The sequence below is a fragment of the Corythoichthys intestinalis genome, chromosome 2, assembly GCF_030265065.1.
Source record: "Corythoichthys intestinalis isolate RoL2023-P3 chromosome 2, ASM3026506v1, whole genome shotgun sequence".
Lineage (NCBI taxonomy): Eukaryota > Metazoa > Chordata > Actinopteri > Syngnathiformes > Syngnathidae > Corythoichthys > Corythoichthys intestinalis.
The window spans coordinates 46,645,730-46,665,372 of NC_080396.1; the positions used below are offsets into that span (position 1 = coordinate 46,645,730).

A 19,643-nucleotide genomic window follows, 5' to 3' on the forward strand; every position below is an offset into this window, starting at 1 on the left:
GTGGGAGACCCAAAATTTTGCCAATAGTAGCTCGAATGATATCAACCCAACTTGTGCACCCCCCAAACCCCACCCCCGAGTCTTTAAAAATAGCCCAACCCACCCAATCTGGCAACATCGTTGTTGTTACTTGTGTGGCCCTATTTTATAAGCTTTTGATTACCTTCTTTGGAGTGATCCCATTTTCACATCAACTTTATGTGTTTCCTCACGTATTTAAATTCCCATATGTGAATAAACTAAACTACAAACAATTGAACAATGATTAAATATCTTTTTTTTTTTCTTTTTTTTTAACAAAAAAAATACAACCAAGGCAAGTCACATATCATTAACCTTCGAGCAAATGGGGTCATATATCACCCTGACATATTTAATGCACCATTTTTCTAATCTCGATAGAAGTTTCCGAATTGTAATATGTCAATCTGTCAACCAAATGTATTTGTCCAACATTTGTTGGTAGAATTTGGCAAGGATCAGCCAATCCATATATGACCCTGGGAATATTTTGACACTGTAGCTTCAGATATTGTAATTTGCCAACCTAAATTTTTATAATTTACTGTTTTACATTTTTTCAGATTATTCAGTCATAGAATTTTTACTATAATCATTTTTTATAATTACTATATCTCAACATTGTCTATGATATTGCACATCAACAAACAAGATGTTAGTGTGTGTGTGTGTTTTTGTTTAGTTTTTTTTTACAGAAATAAAGCTGAAGGAGATTTGTGTAACGTATTGTCGTATTTTGTAGTCATTGGTTATGATGCTATAGTTATCCTACCACATTGTCATATGGCAGAAAACACAGACAAGACTGAAAAAGCAGTTTCTGGTCTTGAACTCCTCTTTATAAGAAACTGCTGTATTTTAAGCCAAAACAACTGCTGTGTTTGATAAAACAATACTGCCATAGCAGATTCATGGCGCAATAAGCTCCCAAACTACTTTTAATCTGTCCGTTTTACCCTGAAAATCCCCGTTTACAGACGTCACGCAACCGCTTTTGTTTCAACCCTGCCATAAAATGAAGGTAATTAATTATATTTATCATTCAGCTTAGACTCATTCATTGATGTCTCATATTTTGTTTAAAAAAAAAAAACGACTTAAAAAAATCATTCACTCACATATTATAAACTTTTAAACATGTTATGTCACAATGAAAAAAATGGCATCTGTAAAAAAGTCATGGCTATCTACCTCATAACTATCGCTTAATTGTATTATTTTTTGTTACCGTCGCATTTTCTCCGATATATTAGATGATAAATAATTGATCCAAACAAAGAAAAATTGAAAAAAAAAAAGTTTAAAAGGGTAAATATATGAAAAAGAAAATCTCGACCCATCCTTAATGTCTGCGATTTTTGCATCACGACCCTTGTTATATTACCATGTTTCACCCATAAAATCCCCCCAAAATCCAGCTGTGGCCATTCACAGTTGTGTCTTGACACTCGTTGATACATGCTACATGGAGTTTTTGGATCAAAACAAGGTAAGTACGCGATAATGTCTTGTTAAAGTCACGGCGTCTGTAATTCTGCTCTCGCGTGCTCTCACCTCCAGATATGGTTTTGCTGTTTAAAAAACATTTATTTTTAAAAAATGCCCTCCAATTCAAAATTTTTCATCTCCCAGAAAATTGAGATTTTAAGCTTTCCAATGGTGTATTACACATGCATATTGGACAATTTTAAAAGTTGGCCAAATGGGGGAGTCTCACAGTGGAACTTCAATTCACATGAGTGTTTTCCGCCATTTATATTTTACAAAAAGAAATGTATATTTTTCATGCTGGGATATGCTCCAGCAACCCAACGACTCCTGCGACGATAACCGGCACGAAAGATGAATGAATGGTTTGTTATTTTCATATTTGACGCAAGATAAGAAAACAAGAGTGCAAATAAATCCATCAGTCATGTTAGTCACTAAAATAGCTTGGCTGCCTGAGGGTTATTATGAGAATGTTTTATTTTTATACTTTATAATAGTTTGTATATTTACATTTTTAGTGTGTGTTGATATCATATAATCTCTCTTAAAACATATCAATGCTTTACGTTTAAGTATAAACTCAAAGGGCAGTTTTGTTTTCATTTAATAACTTTTGATCAGATATATGAGTGGCATTTAATCAGATATATACTTTATGCTTGAAGAAAAAAAAAAGACATTTCCATGCTCCATTTGTGAAAACAGTTTGTAGATAACTGTAGTAGTGAGCAGTCTCGACTAATTTAACTGAATGTGGGTTACTTCACACATACTCTTCAAGTTAATCAAAGACTTTACTACAAATATTTTCTGGTCTTCTTAATCCTCTTGGAGTCATTTGTAGCGATATATCTTGACAGAATGATTCATGCTGTCCGACACTACCATGTGACCATCAGGGAGCAGAGATAGACCTCTTGGGCTTTTCAGGTTGTCCGTCACTAGTGGCCAGCCAGCACCCTTAGATGGGTAGAGAATAATTTGGTGGTGCTGCTTCCCCCAATCTGCGACCAGTACATCCCCATTGCTGTCGATACAAAGCCCCCAAGGGCAGGACAGGACAGGCCCGAGGCCGGAGCAGACCCCCAAGATTCGTATTGTGTTCCATCCAGGCCCCAAGACACGAATACATGGCACACGGCCAGTCTCGTTGCCTCTTTCTGACAGCGCCATGAGGCCAGTTGTGAGACAGGCTGCCACCAGGTATGGCCTGTGGTAACCATTGACAACTGTACGCTCTAGCCTGGCCCCAGATTTGGAGTCCAGTTTCAGAGCAGTGACGGTGCCACGCTTAATGTCAGCAATCAAGAAATCATCTTGCCGGTTAACAGTCACTCCACGAGGAGCATCCAGTTCTTCATTGGTGGTGCCACTTGTTGTGCCCCCAAAAGTCTGCAGTAGCCGCCCGTGACGGTTGAAGACTAGCACTGCTCGCTCAGCTGCGCAGGTCAAAGCAATGAGTCCTTTCGAGTTGACGGCCACATCAAAGTAATTGCAGATACGGGAAGATCTCTCTGTCCCGGAAGTGGACACTTGCTGCACAACATTCTTCTGGAGGTCGGTCACCTGAATTCGGGCATTTCCACAGTCCACCACGAACAGCTGCCCTTTAGCTGTTGCATGTACGCCACTTGGCAAGTTGAAATCTGTGCGTCCTGATCCTTGTTTTCCAAATTGTTTAACTAGAAAAGCTGAGCTAAATGCAGGAAAACTCTCTTCCTCCAACGCCCTCAATTCTGCAACATCTTTCTCTTTGTTATAATTTTTGTACTGCTTTGATTCCTCAAATTCTTCATCCGTCACCGATGGAGATTGATTCACAGGATTTAAGACAAACACCTTTGGAACGGGCGTCTGGGGTCTGGAATGTGGTTTCTCAGCATATGTAGTGTTGCTGTCTGTTTCTGACTCTGAACCATGTCCCTGGCCTAGTTCAAATGTTGATGGTTCAGCTGTCAGTCGCATTTTGTTGACTTTCCTAATAGCTCCACAGAGACCTTTGTCACCGGGGCTTACAGGACTTAGTTTACCCGAGAACTTGTCAGAAGAAAGTGAGTGGTGGTGCTCCTGCCTGAGGGATCCGTTGACTGGTACATTCACAGTGTAAGTGAAACATGAATCCTCACTGGCTGTTGGGGATATAGGACTCACGTTGTTCTTTGATTCATTTGATATGGATAGGGCTTTATCAGAAAATAAATTAGCTCTCGAGGAAAGGAATCCAACACTGTTGCTGGAAAGGGAATCACTTTCAAGGGGGAAGGATGTTTGGTCACATGAGATAAGGGCAAAGCCTTTTTTCTTTTTCTTTCCTTTTACAGTGGAACATCTCTCTGTTCCATCCCATTTGCCATTTGGTTCATCACCTTCAGATTCTCCTTGACTTGAGAATGATGCAGTAGCATTTGCAAGCTCTCTTCCATGTATGTCTGAGCACTTCGAGTTCTCCTCCTCCTCTTGGGAGGACTCTGATACTCCACGGTGCCTCGGTGTGGGAGATATTGATGATCTGAGCTCCACATTCAATGTAGAGCTTAACATTTTTTGTTTCTGAGCAATTTGCAGGTTTCCATTCTTTGTCTTTGTGCTGTCCTCTGGATTATGTCTTTGCCCAGCTTTGAGTGTTGAAGGTTCTTTACGGATTTCCAGTGGGGTGACGTTTGAAAATGTTGAGTCTCCTGAGTGCAGTGCACATTTCTGGCCTTGGACGCCACAAACACCGATTGGATAATTGATACCTTGCTCATAGACGTTGACCTCCCCCAAGCATAGATTTTTGGATTCGGTCGGTAGGAAGCCGACCCTTTTAATTGTAAGAGAGATTTCCCAAGGCTGGGTGACCTCTGCTACCCCTCTTTGTAGCTGATTTTTGTTGGCACCCCCTGCTGTACTGCCCCATCGTTGTATCTGCTCCTTTAGCTGCCACATTTTCCGAAGCTGCTGGTCAATAAGGGATTGGACAACCCTCACAGCTGCTGCATTTTCTCTCTTCACCTGACTCAAAAGACGCTGGGCTTCTCTATGTTCCCCCTCAATCTTCTCAAGGAGACGACGTTCTTCCCTCTGGGCGTCGATTGCTGCATTGTCCAATTCCCGATTCACCTCATCCACCTCAGCCTGCTGGCGTTCCCTGAGACTTTGCAGTTCTCTTTCTCCCTGTTCCAGATTGGAAAGTGCCTGTGTTGCCCACGGAGGTGGTGAAGTTAGAGAATGTAATGTAAAGATGGATTCTTTTGGAATCACTGTAGATGCAGATTGTCTTTGATGGGTAATACTTTGTGTTAATAGCGCTGAAAATCCAAGGAGAGGACGTCTGTCTTGAGTGCGTAGCAACATTGTGGCTGGTAGTATGAAAAAAAAAAAAAAAAAAAAAAGGATAATAATAAGTCAATACGTGTTTCTTCACATTTACCCTCTATGAAGACATAAAAAGAAAATGTTGAAAGCAAAATAATAAGTCAATATGTCTCTTCACATTTACCCTCAATGAAGACACAAAAAGAAAATGTTGGAAAATAATGAAAAAAAATCTGAATTACAAAGGTGAGAGTAGACAAGGCTCAGATAGCTGTAACAAAGGATGCTACAAAAATTGGTTTGGATATGAATTAGGTCTACTCAGATTTCACTTTGACCTCTCTACACAATCAGATGTGAAACACAAACTTATTAGGGCTCATTTGACTGATTGTTTTTCTTTTCACCTCAAAACTGTGCCACGACATCGGCACTTTGCCATTGTATCCGTTATCATTACCTGTACTATATTCAGTTTCCCTAAGGCTTCTAATGTTCTCTATAGAGTACCTTTGTCCTTATTTCCCTGTGCTACCGTTTTGGATAGTATTTAGACCTCACCATTGTTGGATCTCTTTGATCATCAACATCTCCCGTATTGAAATCCAAATTAAACTGAAATGAATAAAGTATAATGCTGATCTCGGTGGTAAAAAATATTTTAGCGGCTCTCAGCAGATATTCCTCTTCCTAACTTATCATTCAATAAATACAGACAAATGCAATCATTACACTAAAGGACCTTTACAAATGCTTTGATAACATTGAGAATCAATGAATGATAAGGAACTCTCACCATCTTTTAATAATTTCCAACTCAATCCGTTTTGGGAAATATACTGTAGATTATTTTAGTTACACAAAATAGCTAGCGTGTCAACAAAGCGTTATCGCTGCGCATGTTTGAATTGTACTTGGGGCTTTTGAGTTTTTGGGGATGCTAATTGCAGACTAAGGACAAGAATCAGCAAAAGGTAGAGAAGAACAAACCATACTTTCTTTCATTTCTCCATATGATAGTTTGACTCTAGAATTTGTTGTTGCATATACAATATTAGCATAATTTTCATGAGTTCCTGATTAATCAGAAATCAACCTTGCTCCCAGAACAAGTTGTGTTTCATAGTGGGGCAAATAAGTATTTGGTCAACCACCAATTGCGCAAGTTCTCCTACTTGAAAAGATTAGAGAGGCTTGTAATTGTCAACATGGGTAAACCTCCACCATGAGAGACAGAATGTGGAGAAAAAAAAAACAGAAAATCAAATTTATTTCCAAATTAGAGTGGAAAATAAGTATTTGGTCACCTACAAACAAGCAAGATTTCTGGCTGTCAAAGAGGTCTAACTTCTTCTAATGAAGTTTAACGAGGCTCCACTCGTTACCTGTATGAATGAATGGATGGATGAATTTTAACTCATTATCTGTATAAAAGACACCTGTCAACAACCTCAGTCAGTCACACTCCAAACTCCACTATGGCTAAGACCACAGAGCTGTCAAAGGACACCAGAGACAAAATTGTAGACCTGCACCAGGCTGGGAAGACTGAATCTGCAATAGGTACAACGCTTGGTGTAGAGAAATCAACTGTGGGAGCAATTATTAGATAATGGAAGACATACAAGACCAATGATAATCTCCCTCGATCTGGGGCTCCACGCAAGATTTTACCCTGCGGCGTCAAAATGATAACAAGAACAGTGAGCAAAAATCCCAGAACCACACAGGGGGACCTAGTGAATGACCTACAGAGAGCTAGGACCACAGTAACAAAGGCTACTATCAGTAACACAATGCGCCACCGGGGACTCAAATCCTGCTCTGCCAGACGTGTCCCCCTGCTGAAGAAAGTACACGTCCAGGCTCGTCTGCGGTTCGCTAGAGAACATTTGGATGACATACCCACTGTTAAGCATGGGGGTGGAAACATCATGCTTTGGGGCTGCTTTCTGCAAATGGACCAGGACGACTGATCTGTGTAAAGACAAGAATGAATGGGGCCATGTATCGGGAGATTTTGAGAGAAAATCTCCTTCCATCAGCAAGGGCATTGAAGATGAGACGTGGCTGGGTCTTTCAGCATGACAATGATCCCAAACACACAGCCAGGGCAACAAAGGAGTGGCTTCGTAAGAAGCATTTCAAGGTCCTGGAGTGGCCTAGCCAGTCTCCAGATCTCAATCCAATAGAAAATCTGTGGAGGGAGTTGAAAGTACGTGTTTCCCAACGACAGCCCCAGCTGCTCTAGAGGAGATCTGCATGGAGCAATGGGCCAAAATACCAGCAACAGTGTGTGAAAAGCTTGTGAAGAGTTACAGAAAACGTTTGGCCTCTGTTATTTCCAACAAAGGGTACATAACAAAGTATTGAGATGAACTTTTGGTATTGACCAAATACTTCTTTTCCACCATAATTTGCAAATAAATTATTTAAAAATCAAACAACGTGATTTTCTGTTTTTTTTTTCCCACATTCTGTCTCCCATGGTTGAGGTTTACCCATGTTGACAATTACAGGCCTCTCTAATATTTTCAAGTGGGAGAACTTGCACAATTAGTGGTTGGTAGATGGCGAGATAGTGTAAAGCGCTTTGAGCGCGTTGAAAGGTGGAAAAGCGCTATATAAGTATAACACCATTTACCATTGACTAAATACTTATTTGCCCCACTGTACTTTGGTGGTTTTACTAAACTTGCCCACTTGTGGCTCAAGTCCCATCCTTCATGCATTATCGAAACACTTCATCAGAGTCAAATAATTTCTCCCTGAAGTAACACAGACGCTCATTGTTTCACTCTAGGCTTTGAAAGTGAGCTCTGTCTTACAGCAACAACATCACTAGAAATATGACATGCCCCCAGTAATGGTGTCATGTTGACCGCCTTGTGAATGAGGTTTCCATAGCGACGTTGTATGAGGGAAATGTACGGTAGGATGATGTGGAAAAATAAATATAAAAACTAAAATAAAAAATCTTCGTTTCACTGCGCACGTTTCCGCACCCCCAACACCCTTTGGAAGAAAAAGAAAATGGCTTTGGCACTGTATGAATGGCTGAGGTGTCAGGTTGCTTCGGGAAAGATGACCTCGAAAATCTCACATGCACAATGGAAAAAGCAAAAAAATTATGGCAGAGGTTGAACTATTTGCTCGTTTTAGGGTAAAAAAAAAAAAAAAAAAAAAAAACAATAACACAATAAGAATAGCCACCTTAAATATTCACACCATGGATTACCAAGCAAGAACAACAAGGATGAGAGTCAGCATTGGTCCTTGTGACCTGTGTGAGACTACTCTCATGTTACGCAGCATTAAAGTTAAATTGACTTTCCTGGTGGCCAAGTTATTGAAGGCCCTGAAACAAAATAACAAATAAATGACATCATCGATAACAGGGGTAGGCAAACTTTTGTGCTTACGTTTGAATTTTAAAATGGATAGAAGGTCATTAAACAAGAGTTTATTATGGAATTACAATTCACAACAGGCTTCTTTTATTCTTTTTTCATGGTAGTAAATTCTGTTTTTTAAGGGAGAAAAAAAAATTCTATTCTACAAGATTTAACTTGTGCATTGTATTACCTACACGAGGTCAGTGAACCAACCACATGAAGTCAGTGAACAAACCAAATATTCAACCCTTTATTATAATTAATCACTTTAGGTTTTTTTTTTTTTAATTAAAACATCTTAAGTTAATTAAATTAGAATATTTAAAATAATGAAATTAATCATTGCAATGTTTTTGTTCTCTTTATTTATCTACATGAAATGATTTAATCAAATTCTACATTGCCAAATTTATAAAAGCAAAGAAAAACTGAATATACACATTTTCCTGAAATAATTAAGGGAAAACTGCTGAGCTTAAGAAATATGCGTGTAAAATACAGTACAGTAACTTACTTTATTAGAAAATTAATCTCGAGAATATTATTCCTAATGAGATACTATGCATGAATAAATTAAAAAAAAAAAAAAAAAAAAAGTTGTTTGACAAGCTGTTTTAATTAGATGATGATATAAGAGAACTTTTGATGTTGTAAATGTCTGTTTGCAACTCAATAAATGGAAAGAGCCATACTTTTTCCACCACTGATCTACTGTTTGCAGCTAGTCAGTGGGCCAAATATGGAGATGTATATAATCAGTGCAGTCAAAAATTTTGCATCGCTGACCAATATATAATGTACGAAGTACGTTAAGAGAGATGAAAACCTACCTGTATGCAAGGTGCTCCTCTCCACTCTGCCCGCCTACCTCCACTTGTTCATCTCACCAGACTGTTCACACACATACGCACACAACCACACACACAATAACCTATCTCACCTGCCCTACTCTCTCAGTCATTGCTTGGTTTGATATTTCTATGTATGCTTCACCCAATAAGTTGTTCTGGTGCAACATGATGCATGTACACTGATTACGCAAACATAAGAAAGTAGAAAATGTAGTTATCAGTACTTATATTGAAGTTATGTTCAGAAAGCACAATGACGTCGTACTTACGGAACTGTGGGTACAAATTAGCTATGGATTTTTTTTTTTTTTTTCTACCGTGGCACCCGGAGGGCTCCATAAGTTTGGACTATTAAGATTTTATTTCAATATTCGGTTGACTGAGAAAGGTTCTTAATGTTTTTGGGTTTTTTTGTCCCTGTGTGTGATTGCGCCGTAGGGCTGACAGGCAACCAGTTTAGCGTGCAATCTGCTTTTTGCCCAAAGTCAGCTGGGAATGGCTCCAGCATCTTTTGACCCTGACACAAATAAGTGGTATTGAAAATGTCTTGATGGATGTATATTTTGCATCATAAATTCATAGGTAAAAGTCGAAATTCGGGCAATATTTGACATAATTTTCGTGATTTGGCGAACCAAAGTTCAGAGAAATACTTCACAAACGAGCAATTTGAGTAAATAATAATAATAATAATTTCACCCAAAAATAATAATGATGCCATGTCTCCTGCATACCACTAGATGGCAGCAATCACGCAATTTTTGAAGGGCCCAACCAGACGTGCATCAATGGTTGGGCCATAGACCAATGTCAGTGTTTTGATTCTAACTAAAATATTGCACTGTAAAAGGAAGTGACAAGCCATTCTTGTCACTGGGCTTTATTAAGCAGGGACAATGCAAAACGACAAGGAGATATCACTTTGTTGGATTTTATTGTGAGATATTTTTGCAGATGACAGACTATGTGAATCATCAGCAATGTGTCGCAGGTCCGGACAGGACAGCCACAGCAGATTGAACAGCCAATTAGGCACTCACACATGCTTTCTTTAGCAGTGGAGCAAGTGCAACTCGTGTTAGTGCAATTTTCCCTCCCATGTTTTCAGCCAATATTTCTCTCTTATTGGTGGAAGCAAGCTGTGTGTTCGCAGCTGTTGTCAACAAATGGACCCAGAAATGCATCTATCTACACTCCAGTGGACGTCATTTGCTGTTTCATTTGTCATGTGTTAAGCCGAGCCTTTGAAGCTCTCTGTAGCTTTGGTCTGATGAAGCGGACCCCTTACATACTCTTCTAATATATGACAGCACCGTGATTAATTTTTACCATGTGACACAAAATATTATACATAAAAATATTTTACAGATTTTTGAGGGTTGGGACAGATGTTAGCACACTGAGGCAATTGTCAAATTTGACCTGTCTACTAAAAGGAAAAGGATGGATGGATGGACTGACGGATGGACAAACGGATGGATGGATGGACTTTCTGTTTTATACTTAATCAGGAGGGGCAATGGTGGCAATGGTCAGAATGTGTATATTAATAGGACAGTGTTGAGGAGACACACCATGGAGAACTGTCTATTCACCACCACATTTTCACAGATTGCGTCAGAAATATATACCTAGTATTTTAAGGCTTCATGGGAGATACTCAAGCCAAGTCATGCATACTGAGTGTGCATTCTTACGGGACTATAGAAATGGAATTCACAGGGGGGGGTAGAAACAGCCCTGAGAACTGTCTGTGTTTCCACCACATTAGCACAGATTACAGCAGAAACATGCACCTGTTGATCTTTGAAGAATTGTGGTGGAACCTTCAAATAAAACAAATGATCGTAGATCTACATATGAAAATAATGGACCTAAAAAAGTCAGAGGATGAGTTAGCATGGGTTCTAGATCTCCCTCTACAAAAGCAAATACAGGTATACTGTATCTGCAAAAATATACATTCCCTTTTAATAAGGAACAATAATATAATTATTAATTTCAGCTATTCAGCTATTCAACTCTTAATACATTTTGAAACAGGTCTGTAGTTCTAACCAGTGTTGTTATTAACGGCGTTAGAATATAACGTCGTTACTTTCTTCAGTAGTGAGTAATCTAATTAATCTTGGCAACGCCGTTACCATTACTGAGGCGGGAAAGGTGTGCGTTACTATGCGTTACGATTTCTATGCGTTACGATGATAAAAGTCTGGAAAAAGACGGACTCACTGAGACGAGAGAGCAGAGCAGGACTGGGGAGGAGGCAAGGGATTGTGACGCCGTTGCAAACGCGATGCTACTATGCAGGGGCGGACTGGTAATCTGTGGGTTCTGGAGGATCACAGAACGGCCGGTGCCGTGGACGGCCGGCGGCCGCCATTCATTATACATCACTGTTTTTATCCCCTCTATCCTCTGATTATCTACAGTTCACATCCAATCCGACAGGTGGCAGCAATGCGCCTGGCTGTTGACTGCCAATCTGATAGACTAGGAACGAAGAAAGCACAGAGTAGCCTTCATTGGTTCCTTCCTTGTGGAAGCAAAATAGCGACGAGCGTTAATGCACAATATGGATGGTGGTGGCAAAAAACAGAAAAGAGCAGGATGGCGCGGAGAAGGTTAGGGAGAAAAAAATTAAACTGGAGAGTGAAGCATTAAAATGTCATAAGTCGACAAATATTTTCGCAAGCAGCAGTCTGGCTGCAACGGCCACGTCGGATAACAACAGCCCAGCTCCCGGCAATGGTGAGAGGGAGCGGCAGCCGCTCTGACGTGCAGCCGGTGCAGGGAGAGAGAAAAGAAGAGGGAAGTAAGCTGGAGGAAGTTCCCCAGACAAGCGCAGGGCAAGTAAATTGGGATGAAGAGGGTTACTTGCTCGGTATACTGGCAATTGTTATCCACCAGGTAGCTACATTTTAAATGAAATAAATGACAATTAAAGGGTTAGTGCCAGCTAATCGATGTACCCGTTTGCAATCGTGTCAAGTTACAGTATGCTCGTCCTACTATCCCACTCTTAAGAAAAAAATATTTTAGCCGTAAAACAATGTATGCACACGCAGCATAGCAATATTAATTCAGAAGAAATATAACAAAATATTAATAAAATGAATAGTTTTACTTTAAAGTTTAGGTAGTTAAACTGATATGATATAGGGTTAGGGTATATCTATATCTATATATATTTTTAATCATTTATATATCGTTTTGTTGTCTGGTTAATACTTTCCAATGAAGGTTATGTATACAGGATTTGTCTTGAAATGTTTATTGTATTTTCATTGAAATTGATTATTTGTATGGCAGGGGTCTCCAAACCGGTCCTCAATGGCCGCTGTGGGGCCTGGGTTTTGTTTCAACCGATCGAGTACCGACAGTTTAACCAATGACGTTTCTGCTAAAACAAGCAGCACCTGACTGCAATCAACTGATTCCACTTGTAAGACACCAGATCGGTGCAGAGGTGTTGTCTTGTTTTGTTAGAATGAAATAGAATGAAATCCTGTGCCCGCCGCAGCCCTATGTGGAATAGTTTGGAGACCACTGAATTATGGCATAAACAATGAAGTCATTTTATAGACAGAGATATATAGAGATATATTATAATCAATTGGATACCTAAAACTTGCTTTGAAAAATAAATTCTTTAATTTGTTTATTCAGGTTGATCATAGAGCTAGTACAGAAAATGAATCCAACTCCAGTTCAGACTTGCAGTACTTTGAGCGCCCCAAGTCAGACAGTCACAGTCTAGACACATTTTCTTAATTTTTCTCTGAAAGTGCACGAAATTGATGCATTTTACAATAAAATGTAAAAAAAAAAAAAAAAAAAAAAAAATTCTCCCCGGGGGGACATGCTCCCGGACCCCCCTAGGGGTTCTGTGTTTCCTTTCGTAAAGCGATTCTTGTGGGCTGGGCTGAGTCAAAGTCCAGGGCTGCTTTTTAGTCCCAGTCCGCCCCTGCTACTATGCTAGGTGGCTCCAATAAAACCTGACTGTAGCCGATAGCCTACAAACTACGCCCACATAATGCTTCGGTAGAAATCACATATATACAGGACTAGATGCAAATGACAGACACGGCGGTATTAGCAACATATATAATAAAGAACTAGATACGTTAGTAAACAGCCGCCATCTTAAAGCAGTAGACTTCTCATGAAGGCTCTGTTTTAGAGAACCTTCCTAGCGAACCTAAGTCACTTTTTATCTAAAATGCTCCTAAACCAGCAACATTTAACTTAAATCTATTTTTAAATGATGAAACAGTTTAAAAACGTACACATGTCGAAAATAGACGGAAGGGAACTAATGCAAACACGGCAGCAATTTTAACAACTTTAACGATTTATTCACAACATTAAATGACTTCCACACATAGCAAAGGTTATTATCTAGTTATCGCAATATCCGAAATACCCCTGTGTCTAGTTAGGTTTAGGGTAAAGAATTGGCCGAGGGCCAACTGTCCCAAAAACCCTTTACACTTCAGATTGTGTTACCTGTTTTTTTTTTTTTTTTTTTTTTTTTAAATTAGAAAAAAAAACATGAAAATTATCACCAGTTACTTTGTTAAGTTACTAATTACTCTTACATTCAGGTTAATGAGTTACTAACGCAATAAATTTTGGGGATAAGTAATTTGTAACTGTAATTAATTACTTTTTTTTAAAGTAAGATTAACAACACTGGTTCTAACAGACAAAATATGATTGACCCTCCTCTCTCATCTACACTTTATGAGCAAGTGCATGTACCGTAATTTAACGATTTGTGAAACAACTTGGTGAGTAACTGAACAAATAATTAGCACAGAACATGAATGTTGATTGTAATTTACATCTGTAGCGCTGCAATGCATGCTAGGAGGCATGTTGGACGACAACAATGTTGACAGCAGGTGGCAGCAGAGGGTGACTTTATCGCCCAAGGGAGCAGTGACGGCCAAATAAAGCTTCTTGAAGCAAAAGAAGCTTTGCAGCCATTTGGTTCAGAGCTTCATGGTGGTTCATTTGGCATTGTGACAGTCCTTTGATGCTGCTGTCAAAATAAGTGTTACCGGTTAATATCTTTTGGTGTAAATATCCCATAATACAATGAGGACAGCTGTGGCTTATAGTTCGGTGCGGCTATCTATGAACAAATGTTGTTTTCGTGTCAAATTTAGCTGGTGGCGGCTTATCGTCAGGTGCGCCTTATAGTCCGAAAATTATGGTATTTGGAATGTGGGATGTCAGAGTACAATAAGAACACCCAAGCAAATATGGGAAAAGATGCTCAACCTAGGCAGGTACAAGACACTGTAGATAGATACACTGTTCATTACATGGCGCAACTGCTGCTAGCTCATCACTGTTGAACTGATATTAGTTGTTCTCTGCAAATGGAAAAAGTATATGCCCGTGAATACTGTATCTTGGCTGTTTATGTTTTACATTAGATGTTTGTGTTTAATCTGTTGATTGATAGATTGATTGACTGATTGACTGATTGATTGATTGATTGATTGATTGATTGATTGATTGATTGATTGATTGATTGATTGATTGATTTTTATTTTGAGCAATTATAAAATAAATACAACAACAGAGAAGAAAAACAATGATAATAGTAGTAATAATGATAATAACTTTATAAAAATTGCTCAAAACGGGGTGGGAAGAAGCCAAGCTTATTTTTGCTTAGGCAAGGCAAGGCAAGGCAAATTTATTTATATAGCACAATTCAACACAAGGCAATTCAAAGTGCTTTACATCACATGAAAACCATAAAAATCACATTTAAATCAACACAACGTAAAAACCAAGACAAAAGATTGCATTTAATCACAGAATAAAAATAAATAAATAAAAATAAAACAAAAATAGAAATAAAGCAAAAACTACTACTAATAATAATCATTGAAATCAGCAATGGAGATAAGCACAAGAGGAATAGAAGGCAGGTAGATTGAAATATATAGACAGTTATGGATATGCAGTGCTAAACAAAAGCGTTTTTAGCCCTGATTTAAATGAACTAACGGTTTGAGCATACTTCAGACCTTCGGGTAACTTGTTCCAGAGGTGAGGAGCATAATAACTAAATGCTGCCTCACCCTGCTTGGTTCTTGTTCTTGGAACATGCAGAAGACCCGTTCCAGACGACCTTAAGGGTCTAGATGTCTCATAGGAATCTAACAAGTCAAGCATGTATTTTGGTCCAAGGCCATTAAGTGTTTTGTAGACGAGCAGTAGTATTTTATAGTCTATCCTTTGACTCACTGGAAGCCAGTGTAGCGATTTCAAAACCGGTGTAATGTGGTCCAGCTTCCTTGTATTTGTGAGGACTCTGGCTGCAGCATTCTGTACTAGCTGCAGCTTCCTGACTGATTTTTTATCAAGACCTGTAAATATACCGTTGCAGTAGTCCAATCTGCTGAAAACGAATGCATGCATAAGTTTTTCCATGTCTTGTTGAGTCAGAAGCCCCTTAATTCTGGTTATATTTTTTAGGTGGTAATAAGCGGATTTAGTGACGGACTTTAGATGGCTATCAAATTTTAGGTCTGAGTCAATAATTACGCCAAGGTTTCTGACTTGATTTGTAGCTGTAAGTGACATTGTGCTAAGTTGGCTGCTTATCTTTGACCTTTCCTTTTTTGGCCCAAAAATGATCACCTCTGTTTTCTCCACATTTAACTGGAGAAAATTCTGGCACATCCATTCATTGATTTGATGAATGCATTTACTCAGGGAGACTAAGGGACTATAATCATGTGGGGACACAGAAATGTACAGTTGTGTGTCATCTGCATAGGCGTGATAGGAGATGTCATACTGTTCCATTATCTGAGCTAACGGAAGCATATAGATGTTAAATAAGAGTGGTCCAAGAATTGACCCTTGAGGGACTCCACACGTGAATTTGGTTCGTTCTGACTGATAATTTCCGATTGACACAAAGAAATCCCTATCATGTAAATAGGATGTGAACCACTGAAGAATAGTGTCAGTAAGCCCTACCCACTGTTCCAATCTGCTGAGTAGTATGTTGTGATCAACCGTGTCAAATGCGGCGCTGAGATCCAATAGTAGCAGAACAGATGATTTGCCTGCATCGGTATTCCGACGAATATCATTTAGGACTTTGATAAGCACGGTCTCGGTGCTGTGTTGTGGCCGAAATCCAGACTGAAATGAGTCAAAAAGATTGTTTTGGATCATAAAAGTCTGGATCTGTTCAAACACAACCCTTTCGATAATTTTCCCCAGGAATGTCAGATTTGATATTGGCCTGTAATTACTAATGGTTGAGGCATCCAGATTAGGTTTTTTTAGGAGAGGTTTTATTACTGCAGTTTTTAAAGTCTGAGGAAACTCTCCTGTTTGGAGGGAAGTATTTATAATCTGAAGTATGTCTGGGGCTATGCAATGAAAAACAGTTTTGAAAAAGTTTGAAGGAAGGATGTCAAGGCAGCATGTTGTGGGCTTTAGTTTCGACACAATTTCTGTTAAAGTGGCATAGTCCAAGAGGCTAAACTGTCTAAGATTGACGTGGGGGACATGTTGGGAGGCATTTAGTGTAACATTTGTTAATCCGGAGTTGCACACAGTCTGTCTAATCATTAGTACTTTGTGTGTAAAAAATGCTGCGAAATTATTACAGGACACCTCAGATGCCAATTCCTGAGGTATTGATGCTTGTGGGTTTGTCAGTTTGTCAACAACAGAAAATAGTGTGCGAGTATTGTGGGTGTTTCTACTAATGATCTCTGAAAAATATGATTGTCTAGCATTTTTCAGTTCCTGGTTGTATTTGCGAAGACTCTCTTTGTAGATATCATAAAAAACTAGGAGTTTGTTTTTTCGCCATCTGCGTTCTGCTCGTCTACAAACTTGCTTTTGTTTTATAGCTAGTATGGCATTTCTCCAGGGTGACCTCTTCTTTCTTGACAAGGTTTTTGTCTTAATCGGGGCAATAGTGTCCATTACAGTCATCACACCGGAACTGAAACTATTTACAAGTTCTTCCACTGGAGCTATTGTAGGGGTTAATAATGAGGCATAGGCCTGTGTGAATAACGCACATGTGTTATCACTTATGTAACGCTTCCTAATAAACTCTGTTTCCCTTTTCAGAGGATGGACAGGGGTGGTCATTTTAAACATAATGCAGTAGTGATCAGACAGAGCAACATCATTCACTGTGACCTCAGAGATGTTAAGACCTTTGGATATTATTAAGTCCAGTATGTGCCCTCTGTTATGTGTTGGAACTGTGACATGCTGAGATAAACCAAATGTATCCAAAATATTTAAAAGCTCTCTAGCACATCCTTCTTCAGGATTATCAACATGAATGTTAAAGTCACCCACTAAAACAACACAATCAAAGTCCATGCACACGGAAGACAGTATTTTGGTAAAGTCATCAAAAAACATTGTGTTATACTTCGGTGGTCTGTAAATTGTTACCAAGGCAGCTTAAGGTGTTTGCTGCTTGAAGTGTTTTAGCACTGAAACATAGATGTTATCTATTAAGAGTAATGATGATGCAAGCTGATTTAATGACTAAACTTCATGCTTGGATGAAAATTGCTGTTCTATCTTTAGCGCTTATATCTCAAGTATTTGTTCTTAAGTGAAAGCTCAACAGCTGAGAAAATCATTAGTCAAGTCACTCATAACCAGGGTTCTCAATTTATGAAAATTGTTCAGAGTGAGACCGGGTGGACGTGCATGTGTGTGTATGTGCGTACAGTGTTTGCTCGATTTCTTTTTCTTTTTTTTTCAGCGTTGATGATTAAAGCAAAATAAATTAAAGCAATATTTTTAAAATAATTTTGAATGTTTCTTTTATTTCATATATACTGAATAAGCGGCGGCATGGAAAATGAATGAATGAATGAATGTATATATTAAAGATGTCCCAATCGATCGGGTCCGATCACATCATTTTCAAAGTATCGGAATCGGCAAAAAAATATCGGACATGCCTTTTTTTTAATTATTATTAAATTGTTTTCTAATTGTATTTAACGCGTTAACAGCGGAAATTAATTTTTTTTTTAAATAAATCACGTTAAACTATTTAACGCAATTAACGCATGCGCTGCACGACCCAGTCACGCATTGTTGCGTTCAATCTATAATGGCGCCGTTTTACCTATATATAGAGCTAAATCCCAGCGTAAAATGAGTAGAGAGACTTTTGGCAGCCTTTAGAACCTGTTTTTTAATAGGTTAAAGCCTTACAATCCCTCTATCAACAATTAGAAATATCGTGGGAAGCAATGTGGGGAAGAAAGGTTCTTAACACCCTATGTTATTTCCCAACGCAGAGAAGATATATCAATTGGAGCCACTACGCACAGTCATGGTTGCACTTCCCATCATGCATTTGGGCAGATCAGTTAAATGGCTACAGTATCATTTACTGAAAGCTCAACAAATACACTAGATGGCAATATTTAGTCACAATATACAAAGTCACATTTATCCTTTAAGAATTACAAGTCTTTCTATCCGTGGATCCCTCTCACAGAAAGAATGTTAATAATGTAAATGCCATCTTTAGGATTTATTGTCATAATAAACAAATACAGTACTTATGTACTGTATGTTGAATGTATATATTCATCCGAGTTTTATTCATTTTTTTCTTAATGCATTGCCAAAATGTATATGATCGGGAAAAATTATCGGGAATGATTGGAATTGAATCGGGAGCAAAAAAAAAAAAAAAAAGCAATTGGATCAGGAAATATCGGGATCGGCAGATACTCAAACTAAAACGATCGAGATCGGCTCGGGAGCATAAAAACATGATCGGAACAACCCTAGTATATATATATATATAGAGAGAGAGAGAGAGCGAGAGAGAGAGAGAGAGAGAGAGAGAGAGAGAGAGAGAGAGAGTATATGAGAGAGAGAGAGAGAGAAAATTTTAAAACATTAAAAAAATCGTTATCGGTTGGAACGAGGAGAAAATTATTGGTTATCAGTATCGGTTGAAAAATGTATTATCTTAACTTACATATATACAGCGCAGTAGTAGTAGAAATAATACTAGTGGTTGGGGTTGCATCACGCATCCTCTAGATCGGCGGCAAGGCCGGCCCAGCCTATACGCAGAATATGCAACTGCTTAGGGCCACCACTAGGGGGCCCCCAATCTTGCAAGCGCATTTTATACGTTGTTAATAGAGCATCGTGAATAATGTGGCATGCATTGTCCTTTATCTATGCAAAAATCCATTTTCTTGTCATTACAATCTGGCAACCTGGGGAGTGACGTTGCACTTGCTTTGCGATGATTGGTGCTCAAACTTGATTGGAAAATAGATGCACGAATATGTCAAAGAGAATTTATCCTTTGGAGCAGAGAAACAAAAGAAGAAGAAAATCAGAGAAGAAAAGAAACAACAGTATCAAGGTAACATAGCATGTTGTTGAAGTTGTTTTTGTGCAAGACACTCCGACTTGAACGTTGTTGTCAGCTGAGCTTGTCAATATGTCGTACTGGTAATTGCCATTAGCCACAGTGCCCCCGCCGCCTACGCGCCGCCTAATATGGACTGCTGTGTCCTTACAACATTCG

General features: G+C 38.9%; 1 protein-coding gene across 1 annotated transcript; it reads right to left on the bottom strand.

Annotated features, from left to right (window-relative positions):
* Positions 1 to 2,108: 2,108 nt before the first annotated feature.
* LOC130905339 (uncharacterized) lies at positions 2,109 to 9,050 on the bottom strand. Its single transcript, XM_057818639.1, has 2 exons — positions 9,035 to 9,050; positions 2,109 to 4,853 (listed from the first exon to the last, which is right to left on the bottom strand). Exon 2 carries the CDS (start codon positions 4,846 to 4,848, stop codon positions 2,347 to 2,349), a length of 2,502 nt encoding a protein of 833 aa, XP_057674622.1. The 5' UTR covers positions 4,849 to 4,853; positions 9,035 to 9,050; the 3' UTR covers positions 2,109 to 2,346.
* Positions 9,051 to 19,643: the final 10,593 nt, after the last annotated feature.

Excerpts from the sequence above, each read along its gene's own strand:
- LOC130905339 (XM_057818639.1), bottom strand. The coding sequence starts at position 4,848 with ATGTTGCTACGCACTCAAGACAGACGTCCTCTCCTTGGATTTTCAGCG.